The sequence below is a fragment of the Talpa europaea genome (assembly GCF_964194135.1).
Source record: "Talpa europaea genome assembly, chromosome: 2".
NCBI lineage: Eukaryota > Metazoa > Chordata > Mammalia > Eulipotyphla > Talpidae > Talpa > Talpa europaea.
Genome location: NC_140068.1, coordinates 36,689,487 through 36,716,695, shown reverse-complemented (window position 1 = coordinate 36,716,695; position 27,209 = coordinate 36,689,487). Strand labels below are relative to the sequence as shown.

General features: G+C 32.3%; 1 protein-coding gene across 1 annotated transcript; it reads left to right on the top strand.

Moving 5' to 3' along the window:
* On the top strand, nucleotides 1-25,794 carry KPNA5 (karyopherin subunit alpha 5; the record flags this gene model as incomplete). Its single annotated transcript, XM_084228303.1, is given in 13 exon segments — nucleotides 1-129; nucleotides 3,540-3,641; nucleotides 3,766-3,870; nucleotides 8,163-8,255; nucleotides 11,488-11,619; nucleotides 12,540-12,628; nucleotides 14,119-14,218; nucleotides 17,410-17,573; nucleotides 19,524-19,602; nucleotides 21,203-21,328; nucleotides 22,275-22,402; nucleotides 23,239-23,417; nucleotides 25,607-25,794. Coding segments are annotated over 13 exon segments (1,614 nt in total).
* Nucleotides 25,795-27,209: the final 1,415 nt, after the last annotated feature.

Genomic DNA, 27,209 nt, shown 5'->3' with positions numbered 1-27,209 from the left:
ATGGCTAGTCCAGGGAAAGAAAACTATAGAATGAAAAGTTACAAGAATAAAGCCCTAAATCCCCAAGAGATGCGTAGGCGAAGAGAAGAAGAAGGAATCCAACTTAGAAAACAAAAAAGGGAAGAACAGGTAGGTGTTTTTAAATATTTAATTCTGTTTAACCCAAAAACATCATACACCGATTTTAGAATTCTTTTTATTTTGCTAATTTTTAGACAATTTTAATTGAAAAAGTATTTCAGGGTATTGAATAGATACATTTGTTCTTTAATTTGTTAGGCTCCAGGAATATATTAACAAATTTGTGACTCAGAATCCTGGGCTATTTTTATTTTCAATCACTGTCAGAAATGGCTTTTCCATTTTATTATTTTTTTTTATGTTATGTTAATCCTATTTTTTTATGTTAATCCTATTTCTATATCACTGCTCAAAAATTACTTTTTAGTCTATTTATTCCACTTCCATTTATCTTTGTAAAATTTGCCCCCTGGAAAAAAGCATTGCTTTTATTCATTTGTTGCTTTGTGATTTTCCTAGCTCTAACCCTTAAGTTAACTATGTTATTCTTCCAGTGTTACTCATGCTCTTCCTTTGATAGTATCATTAACCAGGTCTTTTAGCTTTCTCTGTTTGAATTTTATGTATATAACATAAGGCATAGAAAAATCACTTAAGAGAGTGCATCCCAACATTTTTTGTTCCATGGTAATCAGTATTCCCTCCCTCTGTTACCTTTGGGGACCACTGTTGCATACCTGAAACCTCAGTTGGTGCCAAGCCCTATATGTACAGCGCATGTCTCTTTATTGTGCTTTGCTTTGTTGAGTTTCATTGCATTGTGTTATTTACAGATTGAGGTTAATGACAGTCCTGTATTGAGCAAGTCTCTTGGTGTGATTTTTCCAACAGCATGTGCTCACTTTGTTTCTCTGTCACATTTTGGTAATTCTAGTAATATTTCTAACTTTTTCATTATTATTTTATCATCTGTGGTGATCTGTGATCAGTGACCTTGGATGTTACTATTGTAATTGTTTTGGGGACCACAAACCATGTCCCTGTAAGATAACAAACTTAACTAGTGAATGTTGTATGTGACTACTAAATGGCCATTCTTCTGTCTCTCTCCCTCTCTTTGGATTTCCCTATTTTGAGACTCAACATTATTGAAATTAGACCAATTAATAACCCTCAAAGTGTTGAAGTGAAAGGAAGAATAGCACATCTCCACTTCGAATGAAAAGCTAGAAATGATAAACTTAGGGAGGAAGGCCTATCAAAAACAGAAGTAGGCTGAAAGATAACTAAGCCTCCAATGCCAAACAGTTGGCCATGTTGTAGATGCAAAGGAAAGGCTCCTAAAAGAAATTAACAGTACTATTTCAGTGACCATACAAAGGAAAAGAAAGTGAAACAGCCCTCTGATAAGGAGAAAATTCTAGTGGTTTGACTAGAACATCAAATTGGCCACAACATGCCCTTAAACCAAAGCCTAATCCAGAGCAAGGCTGTAACTCTCTTCAATTCTGTGAACACTGAGACAAGTGAGGAGATTGCAGAAGAAAAGTTTGTAGCTAACAGAGAATGGTTCGTGAAACTTAAAGAAGCCATCTCTGTAACAAATACAAGGTAAAGCAACAAGTGCTGATGTAGAAGCAGCAGCAGGTTACCAGGAGACCTAGTTAAGTTAATTGATGAAAGTGGCTACACCAAATACTAGATTTTCATTGTAGATGAAACAGCATTCTGTTGAAAGATGTCATTTCGGACTTTCATAACTAGAGAGGGGAAGTCATTGCCTTTCTTCAAAACTTCAAAGGGCAGGCTGACTCTCTGGTTAGGAGCTAATGGAGCTGATGACTTTAAGTTGAAGTCAGTGCTTATTTAACATTCTGGAAATTCTAGGGCCTTTAAGAATTCTGCTCAGTCTGCTCTGTCTGTGCTCTGTAAATGCAACATCTGGATTGCAGCATTATCTGTTTATTGCATGGTTTACTGTTAGCCCACTGTTGAGACCTACTGATCAGAGAAAAAGATTTCTTTTGGCATATTACTGCTTATTGAAAATGTGCCTAGTCACCCAAGAGCTCTGATTGAGATATACAGAGAAACCAATACAATTTTCTTACCCTGCTATTATGTCCATTCTGCAACTCATGGATCAGGGAGTCATTTTTACTTTCAAGTCCTGATATTTAAGAAATATATTTGGCAAGGCTATAGTTGTCATAGTTGGTGATTCCTCTCATAGATCTGGCAAAGTAAATTGAAGCCCCTGGAAGGGATATACCATTCCAGATGCCAGTAAGTACATGTGTAATTCATGGGAGGATGTCAAAATATCAGCCACGTGTTTTGGAAGGAATAGAGGAACAAGGATATTTTGGGACAACAATTTTGAAGAAGTTGACTTCAACCCTCATGGATGACTTTGAGGAGTTTAAGACTTTAGTGAAGTAGGTAACTGCAGAAGTGGTGGAAATAACAAGAGAATTAGAATTATAGGTGGAATCTAAAGATATAACTGCTGCAAATACCACAGGTAGCATATGATCTCTTATAATTCTTTGTATTTAAATCCTACCTGTGGCATTTTCTCCTCTTTCCTTTCTGGTTCAGTCTGTTCATGTTTTCTCTCTTTGTTACCTCTGCTAGAGGCTTATGTATTTTGATTGTATTCTCAAAGAACCAGCGCTTAACTTTCATTGATCTTTTGTGTAGTCATTTGATCTTTATATCATTTATTTCTGCTCTTATTTCCTTCTTCCACTAACTTTGTTTTATGTCTTATTCAAGTTGCTTTAGGTATAGTATTATTAGGTTGTTTAGTTGGAATTTGCCTTGCTTCAGTTCTGCAGCTATATTGAATAAATGTGTGCAAAGGATTAGCACTGAAAAGTGGAGAAAGACCTGTTTTATATCTATGATGATAATTTGTCTGTTATATCTGTAATATCTAGCACAGATCCTACTATATAATGTGAAGATTAGTATTTAATTCTCAAAAAAATAGAACAGAATTTTTTTCTCCTCAATTTCTATTTAGTAGATATAGCAGTAATGCTCCCTTAGTGACCTTTCCGTGTCTCTTTCCTCCTCTCTTATTTTCTTTTAATTTTATTAATTTCTGAATTAATAAGCACAGCGATGTCTTTATTTTGAGAACTGTTTTCTGTTTCTTGTTAATCTGCTATATTTAGTCTGTTAATATACTGCGTGTTACCTCTAATTTTGCTTTGTAAAATTTTCTTGGAAAAATTCTTAGAGCTGTTATAACCCGTAGTGATTAATAAAAGACCATTAATAAAAGACCTGCGATTTAAGATGACCCATGTAGTCTGCAGTGCGAGAACTAACCAGCCTGAAGAATTTAATTTTTCATAAATAATTTAGATTTTCCTGATATGATTAGAAATACTGAAATATTTTAAATGATAAAATTTTTAATTTTTTTATTTAAATAAAAATATAATTCTATGGAAATTCAGTGTGCTAGAAAGTTCAGTGTATAAAGTGTTCATTTCTCTTTACTACAGTTGTTCAAACGCAGAAATGTCTCTCTGCCCAGAAATGATGAATCTATGCTAGAGAGTCCTATCCAGGATCCGGATATCAGTTCTACTGTACCCATTCCAGAGGTAGATATTATAAAAATATTTCAAATTACACTTAAATAATTCACAGATAGTAGATACAGCAAGTACAACTCATGCCAAATTTTCAAATGACAAATTTTATATATATGTATATTTTGTGTTTTAGGAAGAAGTTATTACCACAGATATGGTTCAGATGATTTTTTCTAATAATGCTGAACAACAACTAACAGCAACACAGAAATTTAGAAAGCTGCTTTCTAAAGGCAAGTGTAGTTGATATTACAAGATTTCTAGAGTTTTATTACTTTTTTTATTTTAAGACACTTTTCTAAAGGGTCATAATTTTTCCTTACAAAGTATTTTTAACTAATAGTGATTGTTTTTTAAACATTGTATTATTAAAGCAACAAGTTATTGTAGAAATGTGCAAATAGAAAAGATTTAAAGAAGCAGATACAAAAATTAATAGTCCTGTTGCCAAGAAACAAAGGTAAATATATATTTTTGAATTCTTTTAGAAGTGTTTTCATACATGTTTTTAAATAATATAATAGAGTATAAATAGAAAATAATCATGAGACATTTGTTATAATGATCAATTTTTAGTTATAAGCAAAGCTACATGAATTCTTATTTTAGCTCTTTCTTGGCATAGATTTATAAAAGTGAAATTGTGGGTCAAGACAAACAGCTTTTTAGTTTATACTCTCCCCTTTAATTTATACAAGTATTTATTTCATTTTTGCCAGCAATTATTTTTTAAAAAGAAATGTTATAGTTTCATATGTTATAGCAGTTCATTTTATGGCAATTTTGGGGTACTTAGCTTGAATATTTTTCTTTTATTATTCATCTTTGTAATTCATAATTGCCTATTTGTTATTTATTCAATTTTATATTGATTTAAAAAAATTCTAGATAAAAATTTAACTTTTACTCTTTTGCATTTCTTATATAGAATTAATAAGTATAATTTTATTGAGTTGTATATGAACTAATAAGATTTTGAAAATGCCCTTGACCCAACTGCCTTATATATTACTAAAAGATACAGTAACATATGAATATAGAAGAAATCTTGTTTCAGGTCACCATAGGTTACAAGGCATTTCTTGTTGTAATTGATAATAAATACGTTTAGCTGTTGTTTTCCATTCCTTACCTCCTAAGCTAAAGTAGTTTAGCAATGTAGGAAATCCATATACAATCAACACACTGGACTATTGTGGATGACTGGGTGCTTTGGTAGTGGGAAAACAATGGTGACCACACTGGGAGGAGAAATCCTTTATTGTGAAAAAATAAACAAGGATGTTGAAAATAAATAAATAAATAAAACATGTTTTTAAAGGTGAAAAAAAAAAGTTTGACCTGGAAAAAGTGGCTTTATCTTCTTCATACTCCAAGCGTTTGCTTTTTGTAATTGGAATTATTTTATGCATCAAATTAATATTTTTAGATCTGTTTTGCATCATCATATTCTCCTTTAAGATTTCTTTTTAAATTTAACTTGTTTAAGACTATTAGCTTTTACCATACAACCTCCCAGTTACTGAATTCTTTGGGTATCAGATTTTTATTCTCATTTACCCTACCTCCTCAGGGTATTCTGTTTGTTTTTTAAAACTGGATCTTTTTTCTTAAAAGTCAGTGACTTTTTTTTTTTTTTTTTTTTGGTAGTGGATTTATGCTTGCCTGGGTTGGACACACAGTAGGAGTTATAGATGTTTTATTATACTGATTGGTATTGATGTGAATTCCTGCCAAATCTTTCAGGCCTAGAAAAATACTATATTTACTGTAATTTCACTTGATTTCATCATTGCAGGATCCATTCAGAAAATGAACTAAACTAAATCTGGAGCTAGAACTATTACTTGTTCAATTTTCAGTCATGATAGTGATATTTTACTAAAATCTCTTAGTTATTTGCCTGTCATAGCTACCCATGTGGAAATAAAATCCTAAGTCAGCCTCTTCTTTAATCTCAGTTTTGTAGCTATTCTCCCAAAGCATTTTTGTTGTGGGTGATGCTTGCTTTTAGTTCTGAAGCAGATATTCCTCTATTTTAGTCTTTTTTTTTTTTTTTAAAGATTTATTTTTTTATTTATACCAGCACTGGGTACAGTCAGAAGCACGGGAGGGTGAGAAAATTCACCAGAGCCAGAGCAGGGAGCAGAACAGGCAGAAGGACTGAAGTACACTGCTGAGGGGAGCAGCGGGCGGCAGGAGAGGTCTGTGCACCATGTGGGACCCTCCTCCGGTGGCCTGGGAGCAGCCGGGGATCGAACCAGTGCTGCAGAGGCTGCGGGGCAGCTTTGCCACCCAGAGCTCAACCGCTGCGCCACCGGGGAGGCCCTCCTCTATTTTAGTCTTATCTACATTTCCATATTGATTAAAAGTCTTTTCTATGCAAGTTCATCTGCCAGTTAATATAATGCTAATGTAGATATTAATAGTTCATCATGCCTGTGGGGTTAACTGATAGTTCAAGTACACTTTGATTGCTTACTTTTTGATAAAAGTAATCACAAATGTGTTGCCTTTAATTCTTGAAAGGAGAATAATATATAAATTCTTGATTTTTTGTATATATTATATATATGTGTCTGTCCACATATGTAGATATAGCTGACAGTCTTAATACTCACTTCTTTCTATCTCTTAACCAGAAAACCCTACATTTTCTTCCTTTTTTAACCCTTCCCCTTTTCTCTCACATGAAAAGCACAAGGTAAAATTTTTGTCCCTTAAAAAAACGGATAGTATTAGAATTTTTTTTCAATAATAGAAAAAAACTAGAAGGTACAGGTAGTAACAACAACTTTATAATTATGTTTTGAAATTTTTTAACAATTGAGGGAGGAAGCACTGATAACCTGTATTTTTTTCTTTTTCTTTTTTTTTTAAAGATTTATTTATTTATGCATACAAGAGCTGGGGTACAGGCCAGAGATGCGGGGAGTGAGAAGATTCACTAGACACAGAGTGGGGAGCAGAACAGGCAGACTGACTGAAATACATGGCTGAGGGGAGCAGCAGGCGAGAAAGGAGAGGTCTGCTGTGCCATATAGGTTGCTCCCTGGCTGGGTGGGGATTAAATTCATGCTGCAGAGGCTGTGGATTGCTTCATAGTGCGGTGCTTAACCCTTTGCGCCACCAGGGAGGCCCCTGTATTTTTTTTTTTCTTGCTGTTTTATAACAGCAATTTAAGTATAGAATTTACATTTTGAAGAATTTGCACCATTCATTTAGAACACCTGAACAAAACTTTATAGGTGTCCAAAGATCTAATTTAGGATAAGTTTGAAGTAAATAAGTTTTAGAGAAAAGTCCATTTATACCCTAATAATTGGGAACATGATTTCTAAGATTTAAACTGACTTAAAACATAAGACATTTCTATATCAGACAGGCAGGATTTGTATAGTAGTTTTATATATTCCTTTTACTGATTAAACACAACATGGTAACATTTATTACTGTTATTTATAATTTGTAACTCCAAGAGAGGAATTTAAGAAAATGTCAAAAATGGATGAGATTTATTTCATGTAATTAGGTAGATTTATTTCATGTAATTTCAAATAAATTACATGATTTATTTCATGTAATTAACTCTAATAGATTTGGCAAGGGGAAGGAGTAAGGATAGTGATATTATGAATTTGATTTTGGTTGTGCATAATTTAAAGAAACTGAAAAAAAAATGTGGCCAATGGGCACTTAAAAATGTGGTCTAGAATCTAGGAAAGAAGAATTAATTGTGGAGGTCAGATTTGTTAATTATCACAAATGATAATCATAAATGATAATTGCATTAGCAAAGTAGATGGATATTCTAAGGGGAGAATAAATAATGTGAAGAAAACAAAGTTGTTTAACTAGAGAACCGCAAGAGGATATTTTTGACTAAAGTCAAGGTAGAAAAAAAAGTTCTTGGTACTTAGATTGCCAGTAGCTGAAATATTTTATTTTAATGTTGCATATTTTCGTTTCAAAATTTCTTAGAGATTTTATGATTCTCAAAAGCCCTCTGCATTTCACGAAAATTTTACCAAGAACTTTATGTAGTTTATTACCACGTCTGTAAATAATGAACTATACCCTGAAAAAATAGAACCTAACTTGCCTTGGAGAAATTAGGCAATTCACAGCTGACAGTGAAGAAGATATTCCTGGAAATTGAGAGTAGAATTATAAAGAACTTTATCTCCCCTAGTGTTTTTGCATGTTTTGATGGTGACCTCCTACATATCCTCCAACTTAAGAAATTTAAATATTTTTATAGGAAATATTTTTAAATTCTCTTACTATGGTTGATGAAAAAGAATTATCTTTGCTGCAGTGCTGAGCTACGGCCAGCCCCGAAAAAGAATTATCTTTGCATTAAGCATTGCTGTTTTAAGAACATTTGTCATCTTCTTGTGTATCCACTGAAAGTTCTAAACTTGATCAGTGGGAGCTAGTTATTTTGTGTGCTGTGTTAATTGACCCAAGGACCAGATCATTGTCTTTTTGTGTCTATGAAATAACGTAATTCTTTTTTCATTTTTAGAACCTAATCCACCAATAGATCAAGTTATACAGAAACCAGGAGTTGTACAGAGATTTGTGAAATTTCTTGAGAGAAATGAAAATTGTACTTTACAAGTGAGTTCTGTAGATTTCTTTTAAAATCTCTTTCTAGAAATGACATGTTTGAATTTCCTAGTGAAACTTCTACAGTGCTGAATGTTGTAAATATTTGGTAAATACCAGATAATTAAAAGTTTATGCCTCATGTTTTGACTTGGTCATGTTTGCAATATCTGTTTCTTATAGGAAATGTTATTTTTTATTAAACAATTTTGAGAAAAATATATAGAAATCATTTCTACTGACAATAAAAATTTTGTATTTATTAACCTTTAATAGTTTTTTTGTTTTAGAAAACCTCAAACTGAAATGTTTATTAATGGTAAACTTATTCTGACTCTTAACTAGGATTGTAACATTTTAATGTCAACTCTTTTTTTCTCTTTAAAATATTTTATCTGATTTTTTTTAAAAGAAGATATTAGTATAATCTGCTAAAAAATCACCAAAGTTATCTTTTTTTAAAAAAAGATTTATTTATGCATACGAGAGCTGGGGTACAGGCCAGAGGTGCAGTGGGTGAGAGGATTCACCAAAGACAGTGGAGAACAGATTACAGGTGGATTGAATGAAATACACTGCTGAGGGGAGCAGTGGGCGAGTCAGGGGAGGTCTGCTGCACCATGTGGGTTGCTCCCTGGCCAGCTGGGGATCAAACTCGTGCTGCAGTGGCTTCAAATTTCTTCATCGTGCTGTGCTTAACCCCTTGCCCCACCAGGGAGGCCCCAAAGTTAATTTATCTTAAAGAGCATTGCTTGTCAATTGTACTAGAGACATTTTAAGATGTCTCCCAAATAATTGACTACTGGTAGTAAATTTTCAAAGTTTGCATATATTTTGCTGTTTAAAAAAAGATTGCTCTTCCTCACTTCCATCACTTTATATTCTTAAGATTATGGAGTGAAATTATATTTATCAGGAATAACATCCCTATCATAAGTGATAATTAAACTAGCAAAATAAATAAATATTCTGAGAGAATAAATAAGGAGAAGAAAAGTAACCCAAAGGAACACCACCAAGGAAATTATTGGAGGACCACAAGAGGATACTTTTTGCTGAAGTCATAAAAAAAGAGAGTTCTGGCACTTAGATTACTGATAGCTAAATTACCTTTTTTTAAAAAATTTTTCATGTCATTGTTTTAAAAATTTCTTCAATTTTTGTCTTCAATAAGTGTAAAGTCAGGAATAGACCAGTGCAGGTTTTCTGATCCAGCAGACCGGGTAAAGGAGGAGTCAGAGTCCTCAGTGGTTTTTGCAGGTTTTTATTAGGATCACCAGGTACACGGCAGGCAGGGGCTCTGGGGGCCTGGGAGGCTGGCAGGCCTCCCAGCCCCCAGCAAGTCTTTACTCTTTCTGAGCTCTCCGGCATTCTCTCTGCTTCTCTGCTCTTGGCTTCTCTTTCAGCTTCTTTCTCTGCTTCTGCTGACGTCCCCGTGACACTGCCCTTAAAAGCCCAGTCTTAGCCCAGGTGAATGCCATATACCTATGCCCACACCCTACTCCAGGTGTCCACCATCAGGCATGCATTCAGGACCGCAAGGATCCATCATCTATCCTGATGGTGGGAGGGCAGAAAAGCCTGACATTTTTCCTTACCCTACAATAAGACAACAATTTAATGTTTTTATCAGTAATGGAAGACTGCTACTTGTATTTGAGTTGTTGAAATTGTAATTTAGAATAGTGTTTCACTGAATTTGAGAAAGGTCCTCACACTTTAGGTATAAGCAAGAAATGTATTGCACATGTGAATGTTACTCACCATGAATTTTATGCTGAAAAATTATAGAGAATGTTTTTGTAAGCATAAAATGGTCTCTGAAAAAAAAGCCGCTTTATTCATGTTACAGTCTTACTGTAAGTTAGTTTTCAAAGTCTTTAGATTGTAATTCTGTAAGGATCAGAGATTATGACATCTGTTTTCTTTGCTTTATATGTAAGTTCCAAGTTCAGATTAAAATGTAAATCTTCCAATATTATTTCCCTCCTTAATTCTAAATGAATGAAAGAGGAAATGAATAAATATATATCTGTAAAATTGAGTGCTGGCTTGAATTGTAGAGTTTAAGCCATTGCAGTTACAAAATTGAGTAAGATATTGGCCCTGTCTGTATACGTTCTTTATACCACATTGGAGAAGACAAATAGATTTGTGATAACAACTCAATAGTATGATTAATGCTATAGCAGAAATACAAAAAAAAAAAAAAGCACTTTGGGAGCAGAGCAAATGTATCAACTTACCTGTTAGGGGATGTTTAGGACAACTTCACAAAGGCAGAGTTCCAAGGCTAGTCTTGTGAATAAAGGACAGTTTAGCAGGTTGAAAAGAGGAAAATTAGTTTCTGATTGTGAGAGTGGCATATTCAGGGAGCACAGTGTGTTCAATAAGAACATTTAGAAATGAAACATTTATTAATCGCTGCTACTTAAAAAAATACCAAAGTTTTATTCATGGTTTGCTAATAATGAACCCTTTGACCTTGAACAAATCACCTAAATCTCTGGACTTATATATTTTTTTTTTTTTCTTAATGAGGAGCTTGGGACCAGAAGATCATTAGGGAAACAAAATAATTTATGATTCTAATACTTAATAGAACAAGTATTCTCTTATTTTTAAATCACTTGCTTTAGAACATCTAGCTCTATAATAGTAAACATTATGAATTTTATGCACTACAAATTCAAATGTTTTTATTTATTGTTCATGATTTTGTTAATTTTCACTATATTCTTTCTAAGTTCTTATTTTCCATGTTGAAGAGTCCTTTTTTAAAAGTAAGGGTTTTGGGCTTCCCTGGTGGCGCAGCGGTTGAGCGCTGGGTTGCGAAGCTGCCCGCAGCCTCTGCGGCGCCGGTTCGATCCCCGGCTGCTCTCCGGCCACTGGAGGAGGGTCCCACATGGTGCGCAGACCTCTCCTGCTGCCCGCTGCTCCCCTCAGCAGTGTCTTCTGTCCTTCTGCCTGCTCTGCTCCCAGCTCTGGCTCTGGTGAATTCTCTCACCCTCCCGGGCTTCTGACTGTATCCAGTGCTTGTTTAAATAAATAAATAAACAAATAAAAATAAATAAATAAATAAAAGTAAGGGTTTTCATCTTTGAAGTCAGATTTCACACTAACTCTTATTAATTTTAAGTCAGTCATTTACTTGTCCCACTAAGTATTTACCCCTTTCTCCCCCTTCTTCCCCTTTTTGACATTTCTTGGTGATTTCATTTATTCTACTTTTGTTTTTCCTTAGTTTGAAGCTGCATGGGCATTAACTAATATAGCATCTGGAACTTTCCTGCATACTAAGGTGGTCATTGAAACTGGTGCTGTTCCAATTTTTATCAAACTTCTCAAGTCAGAACATGAAGATGTTCAAGAACAGGTATGTTTTTAATTTGAACTGCTATATTGACCTCCAAAAATGTATCAGTTGATAATCTCACCAACAGATACTGGAATTACCAGGGGAAAATATCATTAGTTTAAGAGATTTTTCTTTAAAAAAAATAGAAAATAATTTTAGGTCAAATAAATATAAAAAGTATTAATTCATGTTTTAAATGTCAACAAAAAAGTTTTCAAGTTGAAAAAGTAACATGGCTACTTTTGTTCTTATCTGAAAAATTAAAAATGAGAACATAATAAAATGATAGTTTTCATTTACATTGTTTCTATTATTAAAAATTAATGTGAATAATTTGATCTCTTTACTATTTATTTTAAAAATTATGGTGAAACTGTTCTAATTCTAAACTTATTTTCAAAGGGTCATAGCCAATCTAATTTTCACATTAGCTATTACCTCACTTTTCTATACTTTGTCTCTCCCTTTTTCCCTTATTTTTTACAAATTAGTTTCTTCCACTAAGTGTATTTCTTGGCATAAGAGCAAACTTCTAGTATAGGTAATTGGAAAATTTGCTAAATAGATACATTCTATCTTTTCATGTAGATTCAGAGCATACAAACTATATTCTTTGTTGAATGGAGTATATATTTCGCTATTTTTAAAATCCCTGTCCTTCAATTTGAATAAAAATATTAAATGGTAATTAAAATTTTTCCTTTCTTACTGTTTTATTTATTTTTTTATTTATATATATTTTACATCATTCTTCCTTTTGTACAAAGAATACTTTCTCCTCTCTGGTGTAGCCCCTGTCTTACTGTTTTAATAGCATTTTTTTTTTCACATCTTGAAAAACTATCAGTTTGCCCTATCTATACTAAAATCTTATTTTTAAGAGAGAGCACCTTATTTAAGATACTGTCCTGCAAGAATTTTTTTCTTATTTTTCTAAGGCTGTTTGGGCACTTGGTAATATTGCTGGTGACAATGCAGAATGCAGAGACTTTGTTTTGAATTGTGAAATACTTCCACCACTTTTAGAGTAAGTATTTTGTTTAATTTTACCACAATTAAATGAATACTACTTTTGGAAAAGAAAACCGTATTCTCCAATATATTTTTACATATATACAATTAAGTTATTCATTGATGCTTTTAAATTTGACTTATGTTCAGCCATGCTTGCAATAGCTTAAAAATAGGTAAAACAAAACCAAATTTGTATCATATATGTCTTCTATGTTTTCTTAAATGTTATCTTGGCTTACTGATGCCTACTGTGCTAAAACAATTATTCTACAAACAAGGATATGTGTTTGTATACAATAAAAAATGTTGCTGAAGTAAGGAATCTGTAATACATGAACAGTGTCTTTAGGATGTCAGTAGATTTTTATATTTGATTTTGAAATGTTCAGAGAATAGCAAACTTAGATTTTTCTTTTAGTATTAGAATTTGCTTGTGATGACATCTCTAGTGGTTTCCTTTTCAAATACTTCACACATTTTTTTTTAAAAGCAATTACCCTAATGTAAGGTCCTTTACAGATATGTCATAAAGTTGTTCAAAAGGGAGATTTTTTAAAACCCTTTTTGGTTATCATTTACTAAAGAGGCTCTTTAGCCTAAAAGTAACATGTAGTGTGGTGGTGGTGGTGGTGGTGGGGGAATTTTACTCTTATTGTTTCTATGCTTTTCTACTCTTATCCAAGATAAGGAATTGAACAGGAAAAATAAATTTTTAGACACTAGTTTTCAAAAGATATTATATTCTTTTAAAGAGAGTAGCTTTCTGTGGACAGAAATGATTTCTCAGTGATTTTGTCCAACTGATGGTAAGTACCTACTATATGCAGGCTATTGAACTATACACTATATTTCCATTGGGCTCATCCAAAGTTAATGTTTGATGTAGCTGAGCTATAACAGGAATACTGACTTAGAATTCATTGTCATAACCATTTTGAAGTTCCCTGTTATTACAAGGCATCTGATAGTTTCAGAACCTATCAGGTTTATAGATTAACTGAGCACCTTCTTTCTTCTTTTTTTTTTTACCTTTGTTTCTCTTTCTCTACATCACTTTATTATTTGTTATTCTCTAGTTAGTAATGGTTTTTAAAATAGTAGGTAAGCATTTCTTAAATCTGATTCCTTCAAATGTGCTAAAGAGATTTTAAACATGACTAGTAGTAATCATGTAGGTGTTTAGAACTGTAAATTTCCCTCTGAACTTTGCTTTTACTGTATTTTTAAGTTCTTTTATGCTGTGTTTCATTTTCATTTATTTCAAAGAATTTCCTAATTATGACTTTGACCCATTGGTTATTTAAGAGTATGTGATTTAATATTCACGCAGTATGTTTATTTTGATTCTTAAAATACAATGAGTTTTAAAATCTCTCTTTTATCTGTTTTATCAGGTCATTGTGAATGCCTTATAAAATATATTGAGAAATTTCATGTTATGATAGAAAATAAAGAGGAAAACTAAATATATTAGCACAATTCCTTTTCTCTTTTTCTTGGCAGATTGTTAACAAATTCAAACAGACTTACAACAACCAGAAATGCTGTATGGGCCCTCTCAAATTTATGTAGAGGCAAAAATCCACCTCCAAATTTTAGTAAGGTATGAGTAAAATATACAAATTAAGAAATTTGTCTACATGAACTATTTTTTAAAAGATTTATTTATTTATGCATGCAACAGCTGGGGTACAGGCCGGAGATCCGGGGGGTGACAGGATTCACCAGAGACAGAGTGGGGAACAGAACAGGCAGATTGACTGAAATACACTGCTGAGGGGAGCAGCGGGCGAGTCAGGAGAGGTCTGCTTCACCATGTAGGTTGCTTCCTGGCCTGCCAGGGATCGAACTCATGCCACAGAGGCTGCGGATTGCTTCATAGTGTGGTGCTTAACCCCTTGCGCCACCAGGGAGGCCCCATCTACATAAACTTTTAAGTGTCCTTATAATAGGTTTTTAAAGATTGGTGGAACTTTATCCAAAGAGACAGAATGGAAATTTGGAGGGGTGATAGAGATATTTTGTATCTTGATTGGGTGGTAGCTATATAGCTAGATATTTGTCAGAACTCTGATTAGAACACTAGACTTAAAAATTTCTCTATATAATATATACTTCATTAAACTTGATTTGTGAAAAAGACACTACAGAATCAACAAATACAGTGTTAAATTATTGATTTGTTCACAAATAGGCATTGTTTTATCTTAAAAAATTGAATTTGCTTTATATTGTAGATAATAGTATTGCATTAATGTAAAAATTCCTGTGTGGTAAATATGTCGGAAGAAGAATATAGAAGAATGCCACAAAATGAAAAATATCTGTAGAATATTTTAGTACAATTCTGGAAATAGATGGTTGTCAAGAATCTTCCAGGGATCCATAGACTACTTTTGAGAACCACTGATCCACACTGTTAGTTAATATCCACCTAATTCTTTTCATCTCCTTTAAGTGAATGCTAGGAAGTCACCTTACCCATGACAGCTCTACCCTGTATATAATAATGTCATCAGCTACTACTCCAGAGCATGTGTATTCCTAACTCACATTTTCTGCTATTTTTTAATCACCTTTTAACATAGTTTGTGCTTTGTTATTTATTATTAATCTTGTTAAAAATATTTCTTCCACTATTAAGAATGTTAGACCTACCCATGCCTACGACACAGGATCTAACCTCTTTCTTGTTTATATTTTTCATCTTTCCTTCTATTTTAGTACCTTGCCTCTTTTGCCTTTCACATTACCTGGTGTTTCTGATTCTTAAGGCACTTTGGGTAGTGTTTGCAGGAAATATTAGCTTTATTCTTAGTAATAGCTCCCTCTTCAGATTTTGAGTTTTTACTTTTCTCTCCTAAATCAGTTACCATTCCTAACTCATTTTTATCTTTAAGATTTGTAGTTCTATTTTTTTCCTTGTTTCTGAGAACACAGTGGGACAGGATATTTTGCTCTTAAAACAATTGTATGGTTTTGACTGTTCCATTGCTTTGTCTACATTCCACATATGAGTGAAATTACTGGTGTCTGACTCTTTTCTTTTGACTTCATTTTACTTAGCATAATCTGCTCCAGTTATATCCATTTTGTCACAAATGGCAAGATTTCATTTATTTTATAACAGAGTATTCTGTAAGTGCATGTTCTTAATCTGTTTCTCTGTCATTAGGCATTCAGGTTGTTTCCATAACTTGACTATAAATAGTGCTGCAGTGAACATAGGGAAAGTATTTATCCCTTTGAATTCATGATTCTGCATTTTTTGGGTAGATACCTAGGAGTGGAATTGTTGGATTATGTGGTAGATCTAATTTTAGTATCTCGAGAAACTTCCAAACTGTTTTCCACTGGTACTGGTCTAGTCTATATTCCCACCTACAGTGGATAAGTGTTCCTTTTTCTCTGCACCCTTGTCAATACTTACTGTTTCTCATCTTTTTGATGTGGACCATTCTCCAGGATTGAAGTGATGTTTCATCGTGGTTTTGATTTGCGTTTCCCTGATCGTAATTGATAATGAGCATTTTTTTGTGTGTACCCATTGGCCATGTGTATGTTTTCTTGGAAGAAGTATCTATTAAGCTCTTCAGCCCATTTTTTGATTGGGCTGTTTTCTCTTTGTTGTATTATATGAGTTTATTTTTGTATGTCCTGGATATCAACTCTGTGTTTGTATGAGGTACAAATATTTTATACCATTTCATTTTAATAATAGTTTCTTTTGCAAACCAAAACAAACCCTAGCTGAATTGAGAGTCTGTCAGATGGGGAGAGTGATGGTGGGCAGCAATGTGTGGAGGGGCCCAATCAACTGTGGGGAAGGACTGTGGATGCCTTGGTGGTATATGTATTGTGATAACATACATCAGAAGAGATATGATCCTGCACCTAGTATACAATGTTGTAAACCAAAGTTACCAAAAAAAAAAAAGGAGTTTAACATAAACCTAAAAATGTGTGGTACTACTTTGTTTTTTTATATCACTATTGTATTCTTACTAATTTAACAGTACCATACTTTCCATGTTTTATATATGAAGAAATTGGGATTTAGATATGTTAAATAATTTACTCATGGTAGTATGTAGTGTTTGAAACTAGGTCTCCCTGATTAGAGATAAGGAAGGATGATAGATTTTTATCCAATGCAGTATCTTTGTTTCACAGATTTGGAACCTGAGTCTTAGAGAGGTAAAGTGACTTCACTGTGCAATTAATCAGTTGTAGTGTTAATGCTAAAGGGATTAACAGTTCCTATTGTGTGTATGCGCACATTTTCTAATTGAAGATTTAGGTTTCAGTATACTGAAAAAGCATAGTGACTTCCATTAAAAACCCTTAATGTTTCCTTTTGTATTTTCTATACTATTACTCCTCAAATGATTATTATATTTACTTCCAATAAAGTACATGTAAAAAGTAAAGTAAGGTTAATTTGGTTCATTTATATCATATTCTATGATCAGTATATTACCCTTACCTGAAACATTTTGACTTCTATCAGTGTGTGTATAATTTGGACATAGATAGGGGATCCCAAATACATACTATATTTTAAAGAAAGAACACCCTGAATTACCACATATCCATATTCTATATGAGATTAATAGTATTGTAATCAGTTTCACATTTATATATATGATCACAATTTTAAAACAATAGAGTACTTTAATCTAGTGTTTTTGTAGCACTGCATTTTTGTTTTAAAATGAGTTTCTGTATTTTTTTAAAGAAACTTGGTTTTATATAGAAAAAAATTTTAAATATTGACTATTTCTTCCCTTCCAGGTCTCACCTTGCTTAAGTGTCCTGTCACAATTGCTGTTTAGCAGTGACCCAGATGTATTAGCAGATGTGTGTTGGGCCCTGTCTTACCTCTCTGATGGACCTAATGATAAAATTCAAGCAGTTATTGATTCTGGAGTCTGTCGGAGATTGGTGGAACTTTTGATGTAACTATAATTTTTGATTAATACTTGTGTGAGTGGATTAAGTTTAGCAGTTAGAGTATTGGCCTGGTAAATATCTTTTAGTTGCTATTTAGGAAGGATTGAAAAGTAAAACTCCCTGTTGCAGAATAGCTATAATACTGAAAATTTGACTCTTAAAATTATATCTTATATCCTGTAGTTGGGACTAAGCACTTTGTTAATGAATTTCATTAGTTTTTATATGTCCTCTTTATGAATGAGAGGGAATTAATGGAATATCTGTTCCCTCCTGGAGTGTTGTACATGACATTATAAATGAAGTGCCTGCTCTCACAGAACAAATAATCTGTTTAATTTTTCATTACAATAATTATTTTGTGACAGAGTCCATGTTCTGAAAAATCATGTAGTATTTCACTTACCTTAAAGATAATGTTTCTCTTTGCTCAGCTATTATTGTACCTTCTTTTAAAAACTAGGGTTTTTTATGCAGAGAAATTATAAACCTATAAGAAATTTGCTTTTAAAAGATTTAAAAGAATTTCTTCTTTAAACAAAATTTTCCTTTTGTTAAAAAAAAAGCCAGTAGGTAGGCACAAGAAGAGAGGTCTAATAAGGAGTGATAGCCTGCACATGAGAAGGATACCAGAGGAGGTTGAGCAGGCAGGTCCAATGAGGAGGGATCAGGGATGAATCCTACCCATATTGGGGCAAGCAGGTAGGCTAGAGTTGGGGGTGGGAGGGAGTCAACATACATAGGGTAGCAGTCTAACTGGAGGATTGCCAGAATAAATAATCTTGTGGTATTAGACTTATTGAAGTAATCAATGTGAACTTTTGACTTTCAACATAGAGATGTAGAAATTAATATATTTGTGTGTGTGTGTGTTTTAAAGAGTCTAGGAGTAGCCATACAGTTAAACTAAGCAGTTCAGAATCTGAAATGCCCAAATCTTGGTTTCTAAGGTAAGACTCTCCATTAAAAAGAGCCGTGGTTCTTGGAGAAATGGCTAATTACCAGAAATAGACTGAGAAAAAAATGGTAAGATGAACCAGGAAGTAATGAATGCTCAAAGAATGGAGAAATGTCAAAAGGTCACAGAAATCCACTTGAAGGTTGAACTACTGTTCAACTCTGGGACAATTGGAACATTGAAACAAAATTATAGTAATGTATAATTTATTGAATAAAATCACAACGGATGAATTCACACTAAAATAAATACATCAGTAACAAGCATGTAGGTAGGTAGGTAGGCAGACAGGCAAGTAAGTAGGGAGGTAGGTAGATAGATAGGATGGATAGATAGATAGATAGATAGATAGATAGATAGATAGATAGATAGATAGATAGAGCATATAGTCTAAGTGGCAGTATTAGAAAATCATTAGCAACAATACTGGTAACTATAAAATCAGACAATAGTCATCAAGAGTGTTAACCCTACTGGTAAAATGGAATTTTACATGATCTAAAAGTATTTCCTCTCAAAATATTAAACACAAAGGGACAAACAGTAATATTATGGTGAAGAAATCTGGCAGATAACATCTGAAGACCAGTGTTCAGCATCACTATAATGGATAAAACAAATGCCATATACTTTCCAAAATTATATAATGAAAAGGCCATAGCATTTGTGATTTCCTAGCCAAAATATATAGCTTGGGCTCATAATCATAAGGAGACATGGGCCAAAACCAACTGTCTTGTGTTTATCAAAAATGCCAACGTTAAGAAAATCAAGGAAAGGCTAAGGAACTGTTTTGAATTGAAAGAGTGGAAAACAGGATATGATAACTTTGTGCTACACATGATTAGATTCTTGTTATAGATATATTGCAATCTTTGTTATAAAGATATTACTAGGATCTCTGGATAAAGAATTTACAGAAATTTTTTGTACTATTTTGAAACTTCTATAAATGATTCTTATATAGTATATAAGTTCATATTTTTATTATTTCTAGGCACAATGATTATAAAGTTGTTTCACCTGCATTAAGAGCAGTTGGAAATATTGTGACTGGTGATGATATTCAAACACAGGTAAGTTCAGACTTCAGTATGATAAATTGTTAAGATAACAGATTTAAGTTTGTCGTATTTCATACCAGATGTTTGCCTGTTATTCCATTTTAGCATTGCCGTAATTATACAAGCATCTATAATGTAATAGTAAGCAGATTCTTGATAATACATGATGAACCTCAAATACCTCTATGTGAAAGTACTATCCTAGTCCTGTATCAATAAAGAAATATGAACTTTGCTCTTGAGTGATTTATGACTCCATTTGGGGAGAAAATGTAGTAAAACAAAGTAGTACACGTATACTGTGATCTGATTGTTCATTAAATGATGTGAAGGTTTTAAAAAGGGATTAGTGTGCTAAGAAATCTGTGAGCTTCATAAAGGAATTGGAACTAAAGCTAGATCTTAAAAGTAGAAATAACTTAGACTTTAAAAGATTTATGTTACCGTAGATACAGAGGCAATCGTGTGTGAGGTATGTTTAAGAGGTAGCTTGACTTGAAAAGAAACTGTTTTTGAGAGGGTGATTGATTTTAAATAGGTTGAAAGTGGGACTAGAAATGGAAGGGTGTTTTATAGTACATTGAAGACCTAGAATATGAGAATGGAAGGAAAGGTAGCAAGGAAACATTATGGGATTTGTTATTGTGTGTGTCTATGCAGGGTGGTGAGATGTCAAGATTGTTTTCAGATCTGGGGTACAATCATTCTTGGAGATGGAAATTTAAACTCTGCAGTGAATAGTGGTTCTTCTTTGTTTGCCATCATACAATAAACTATTCTAATACATATTTTCTTTGAGCTTTAATCCATTAAAATCCTACTTAGATTCCTTAGTTAATAAATTTTGATCCTTAGAGATAGTTATTAATTTAAAATAGCACTTTAAATGAAAGTGCCCTTCTAAACATATATCACATTTTCCAGCAGAATTTTGGTGCACTGCTTCATACATTGTTTGTCAAGTAAATTTATATAAATCATTGGAAAATAGGAAAATAATTAATATATAGAATATGAAATAACAAAACAATATATTCTGTACAAAGGAAAAGTGGAACAGGAAAAGTTTTTCAAAAAGTTGTTATATATTTTATATATATGAAAATCCTGGGTTTTTTGGGTCTATTTTAAACCCATTAAACCATCTATACTATTTTAAAGCAAAATATGCAAACCAATAATACTATGGAACAATAAAAATTTTAATGTAGAATTCACATTAAGATTTATTAATGGTTATAAAATTAGATACTTTGAATTTTTTTCATCAATTTTGGCAAAATTTTGTTGAATACTGACCTCAATCTCTTTTTTTACAGTTATATCAGTTGAATTTTAAGTGCAATTGTAAACTTGAGGGGTATACCACCACGTAGCCTATGTATTTGCATTTTAGTGAATTAAGAACAGGGCACTTTACTACACAAAATAAGTCAATTGCTGGCAAGAAGGAAAATGAAAGATAGTAAAGACCCTAAGTTTTACTTTGAGAGGAATTTCTTTTTTTTTAATCTTAGTCTGTCAGGATGGTTTTGTGTTTCTAAATAATTCATTAGTGTATTTTTTATGTGGTATCAAATTTTGTGTTTTCATTTCTAACATTTTGTTTTAGGTGATTTTGAATTGCTCTGCATTACCCTGTCTCTTGCATTTATTGAGTAGCCCAAAGGAGTCAATTAGGAAAGAAGCATGTTGGACTGTCTCTAACATCACTGCTGGTAATAGAGCTCAGATTCAGGTAAATGCCTTTCAGATCTGAGGACAGAACAAGAAGACCTCACAAATCAATTTGGACAAAAAACAGCATTTTATCAGTTAGGTTTTTGTTTTTTTTTTTAAAGATTTATTTATTTATACAAGAACTGGGGTACAGGCCAGATGCGTGGGAGGGTGAGAGGATTCACCAGAGACAGAGCCGGGAACAGAACAGGCAGACTGACTGAAATACACTGCTGAGGGGAGCAGTGGGTGAGACAGGAGAGGTCTGCTTCACCATGTGGGATTCTCAATGGCTGGCCGGGATCGAACCCGCGCTGTAGAGGCTGCGGACAGCTTCACAGTGCAGTGCTCAACCACCTGCGCCACCAGGGAGTCCCTCAGTTAGTTTTTTAGTGAACTATAAAAAAAAATGATTCTTGAAAAGTATATTAAGGAATATGGCCTTTCTAACTCAAAATGGTAACATGAAATATGTATCACATGTATATGATATAGATGTGTGTGTGTGTGTATGTGTGTGTGTGTTTTTATATATATATATATATATATATATATATATATATATATATATATATATATGATACATAGATAACTAATTGCCCAACATGGAGCCTGCCACATAATGATTAATCTTTTAAAATGGACAGATTTTCATTAGATTAAAGTAAATTAGGTAATGGTCTTCCTCCAAAAACTTTTAAATAATGATAACGGTACTAAAAATCTCCTTAAGTAATCACCTATTTTGATCAAACATATGACTTGTGTTTCATAATCTTCAAAATTCATATTCTGCCACTTGGAAAATATATTAAAGTTTCATGATAGATTAGAAATAAAATGCTACCAAAGGTATTTCCTAAAAGCCTGACATTTTAAGGCCACTGAGTTTCAGTATTCCTCTACTTAGTAATATTTTTAAAAATGTGTTTGTATTGATTATACTATATCACTTTGCTCCTTAGGCTGTTATAGATGCAAATATTTTTCCTGTTTTGATTGAGATTCTTCAGAAAGCAGAGTTTCGAACCAGAAAAGAAGCAGCATGGGCTATAACTAATGCAACATCAGGAGGTACTCCAGAACAAATAAGGTGTGAAAGATTTTTACCCATTGTTTTTTAAATATAAATGGGATAAAATATGAATTGATACATTTTATTTGTTGATGAAACAAACATTTCTATGTCAGTTTAATAAACATTTCTCTTGTAAAAAGGCATTTGTTACATCAGTTATCATTCATTCACAATGGGTTTTTTTTTTTTTTCATTTAAACTGTAATTAACATAATTCTCCTTGGCAGACTAGTCATGAACAATCAGATTAAATATCTGAAAAACCAAAGTCCTTATTAATCTGCAAAATACACTACTGTGAGCCTCAAATATTTATTATGCCATTAAAATCAGATACATGTAATTTTGTGACACAAAAATGATAACTTAATATCAGTGACATTTAATTAAATGTGAATTTACTTCAAGATGAGTTTTCTTTCTCTTCGTTTCTACCTGTAACTGTTTGCATGCTAAGAATGGAAAATAGATTATCAGTAATATTTAAAAAACTTAATATTTAAATATCAGTATTTAATATTGATGTTCTCCTAATCAGTTATTACCTTTGTCTGTGGATAGTATCTTACTCTCATTTTTTGAACCCACTATTCTTTGTGCTCATGTGCCATGCAAAAACAGCCAAAGCACTAATTTGTGTGTATAATTTTATAATAAATGCAATACCATTTATTGCTAATTATGTTGTGAAAAGTTTTCCAGGTCCTATATAAGTGAAAATTTAATGTTGAGTTTGTATAGGAGTAATTTTCTTAGTTGATTAGATAACATTTCCTTATGAAGAATATTTTAATAACTAAGTCTTTTTAAATGCCTCCTCCCCCCACTTTTATTTTTTAATTATTTTAAAGGTATTTGGTAGCCTTGGGCTGCATTAAACCACTCTGTGACCTTTTGACTGTTATGGACTCTAAAATAGTTCAAGTGGCTTTAAATGGACTTGAAAATATTTTACGTCTTGGAGAACAAGAATCTAAGCAAAATGGACTAGGTGTTAATCCATATTGTGCTCTCATTGAAGAAGCATATGGTAAGCAATCAGTTAAAAATTTATAATTAAAGTCAATTTTTAATTAGTTGCCATTGGTATTTCCTACCTCTAGTACTATAAAAATATTTTATTGTGAAAAAAAGGCAGCATAATATTTGAGAAACCTTTTTTTTTTAAAGTTACCTTAATTCTTTTACCCTAATAAATTCTTCTGATTATCTTTTTTTTTGCAATGTCCTTTTGTATCAATACTTTATATTGATCTAATTGCAGCATACATATAATTTTGTTTCTACTTTTTAATGTTTCAGAGATATTTTATGTTTCTACTCAATTTTTATAATTTGTGATAGCCACATCATGCTATATTGAGTGAATATTGTTGAGGCATATTCTTACAATTGAGCATTAGTTTGTTTTCAGTTTGTTTACTAGTTTATATATGCTTAAGTAAGCATCTCTCTGCAATTAATTTTTCCTTCTGTTGTGTTACTCTCTTGGGATAAATTCTCAGGAATGCAATTGCTATCTTGGGCACAAGCTTCCTTTTAAGCTTTTGTTATATTTTCTGCTTTTACTTTCCAGAGGCATGTTACTTGACAGTGTTACTGGTGTTGTTTGAATCTATTCCACGACTTCTTGTTTTGTTGATTTTGCCAGTTTAGCTAATATGAAATAGCTATATCTTAAATTGCTTTTCTATACATTTTTCTGTTTTATTTCATATAGAAGGTGTTGTGTATTTTCCATGCATTAGTGCCTTGCCGCAAATTGCAAACATAATTGTAAATAATTTTCTTTGTCCACTTACCTGTATGACTCTTTTTTGACAATTTGAATTATTTTATTTTAAAGTTCTTTATTTTCATGCAGCTTTTCTCCCAGTTTTCTTTTGCATTTTTATTGTAATGCGATAAATATGTTCTTTCATATTTAACAAATGACTCAGTCTAATGTTCTATTCCTTCAAAGTTTACATAATCATTGCCCCCACATGGATTTGATGAAATTAATTTTTTTTTGGTTAGCATTTTCTCATTGGATTCTTAAAACATTTAATTCACATGGAATTTATTTTTGAACTAAGGAATTTAAATTAATTTTTTCCTTTCAGTTTATTTCCATTAAATATTTATTTGCCTTTAGTCCTCTTAAATTGTATGGTTAATTCAAGCTTTATTATGATTCTTAAACCGAGCCTGGGATGTCACTTTGCCTTTATTTCAGATTGTATAATGTCAAATACAAGATGTTAATCATTGATTTAAATTTTAGTATAGTCATTTTGACTCCAGCTTAGATTAGAGTTTGGATTATTCTTTGTATAAATATGACTACTTTCGTTTATTCTTTCTATTCACCAATAATATGATTGAAGAGGTTTTTCAATTATTAAATGAAATATATTTTCAGCATTACCCAGATTTCTATGTCCTTTTTTTATTTTAAGCAATAAAAAATGCTGTAGATTCTCCTTATCCTTTCAAAATGGACCTTTCTCTTTCACTTATCAATTGTTCATTTAATAAATTATAGATGAGCCATATTGGGTTTGCAAATAAACTCATTTAAACTTCACTGATATACTGTAGCTCATTCTGTGAGAGAATGTGTATATGCACGTATAGCTGCATTTGTGTTTTAGGTTCCTCATTTGTTTTTATTTTGTTGCTTTCCCTTTTTTGCTTTTCTTTAGCATAATTACTCTGGAATGAACCTGTGGAGGTACATAATCGAAAGCTGTCACTTTAAAATTGAGAAACCAAAATACAGAGGCACAAACTTACTTGGACAGAATTACACAGCTAGCAGAACAGAGACTGTGATATTTAAAAAAAAAATCAAAAAAATTTTTTAAAGATCCTTGTTTATATTTTGACAACATAAGATTTCTCTCTTCAGGTGTGATCACATAGTTTTCCCACCACCAGAAAGTGCCCCATAGTCCTTTACTCCACTCCACCATTCTCTTCTCACCCCTATTTTGTACTCTCCCTGTCCTGAATGAGAGATTAATCCTCTTCCTCGTAGGCCTGTGAGCCTTCCTCATACCGTACTGCCTCATGCTCTTATTCTTGAAGTGTTAACTATCAGTATGTGCAAAAAATAAAGGGAAAAGTCCCATTGCTGATGGACTGATAGGTCCTATTGATTCTTTATTTTGATTTAAATATATATTGAAACTTACGTAAAATTTTGTATATTAATATATATGCTTTGTATAATAGGTCTGGATAAAATTGAATTTCTGCAAAGCCATGAGAATCAGGAAATTTACCAAAAGGCTTTTGACCTGATTGAACATTATTTTGGTGTAGAAGACGATGACCCCAGCATTGTACCTCAGGTGGATGAAAACCAACAACAGTTTGTATTCCAGCAGCAGGAAACACCAATGGAAGGGTTTCAACTTTAACTTGGTGGGAGGAAATGCTAATGTTTAAAAAGGGTAACTTTAGATAACACTTCTTTGTTGCAGTATCAGTAGGAATGTATGATACGTTTTTACATAGAACAGAATAGAAATAATTTCATGCACTTTTAAAAAGCAAAATGAAACACAAGTTTCCATTCATATGCAATCTTACTTTATGATTTTGTTTTTATATTGGTGTGTCTATATTTATGTCTCTTATTGTTTTATCTATTTTTTTTATCTTTTTGTGAACAATTCATTATGAAATCATTTAACAAGTTAAGCTTAAACAGGAGAGCTTTGGTAAAGTAGTACATAATAGCTCTGAGTTTTTTCTAGTATTCTTGGAACTGCATATTAGCAGTAGAGTTATTGATAATTACATTTTGGCAGCAAGTGACACAGCCAGTCTTTTAAATCTACCTCTGTCTTGAAGCAAACACAAAACAGAAAAGCTTCAGGAGCATGAAATAGTGTAAAAGCTAAATTAGAATGTGAAAATATTTATTACTTAAAATTATAAATCACTGTGCTGTAGGTTATACTTTGCAAAAAAATTACAATAGAGAACCTGTAAAATTTATTTATAAAAAAATGGAAGAAATATACCGATAATCAATTAAAATGTGGCAATTGTGAAGAGAGAAGCTGTTCTTCATGTTGAACACATTAAAATGATTATGAAACATTTAATATTTTTTTTAACATATAAATGGCATTATATTAGTATGTTTTATATTTCAACTGAATATGCTACCACTTTTGAAAGTGTTTTATTATTTTTTCACTCTTTATTTTAAAGAGCATCATGATCAAGATGCCATCATGAATCTAAAGTAGTGCTGCATAGAAAAATAATACTGTAGTTCTTCCTCTGATTTTCCAGAGCAGTAATTAAAGTTTCACTTTCTGTGTAATAATTAGGGTACTTGAAAGGCAAAATTATCCTAAAGAAAACATCTTATGTGTTACATTTTACTAAGCGCACATAATCTTTGGCAATGAAAGGATGATACTTGTGAAAATTGCTAAGGATTATTTAATATGGCTAAAGTCTATATTAAAAAAAAATTTTAATAGCGTGTCATCCTGCTGCTCATTGTGAGTCAATATATCAGATTACATTTTTATCAGACTGGTCAATATAAACTGTGTGTGTTTTATGTGTAACAGAGAAAACCTCTTGAAACTGAAACTTTTAAAAAGTTTCAACAGAAAAATTATATATATGTATTTACTTACAAATACATATAGATGCATATGTTTGTGTATTTGTTATTCTCACAGCACTGTTAACATGGTATTTTCTAAGCCAGTATGGTACTGTTGAAATTAGTCTTTCATGTATAGTTACATGCAGGCTGTTAACATTTCCATTTATATACCTAAAACACTTATTTAAAATTAGTTTATAA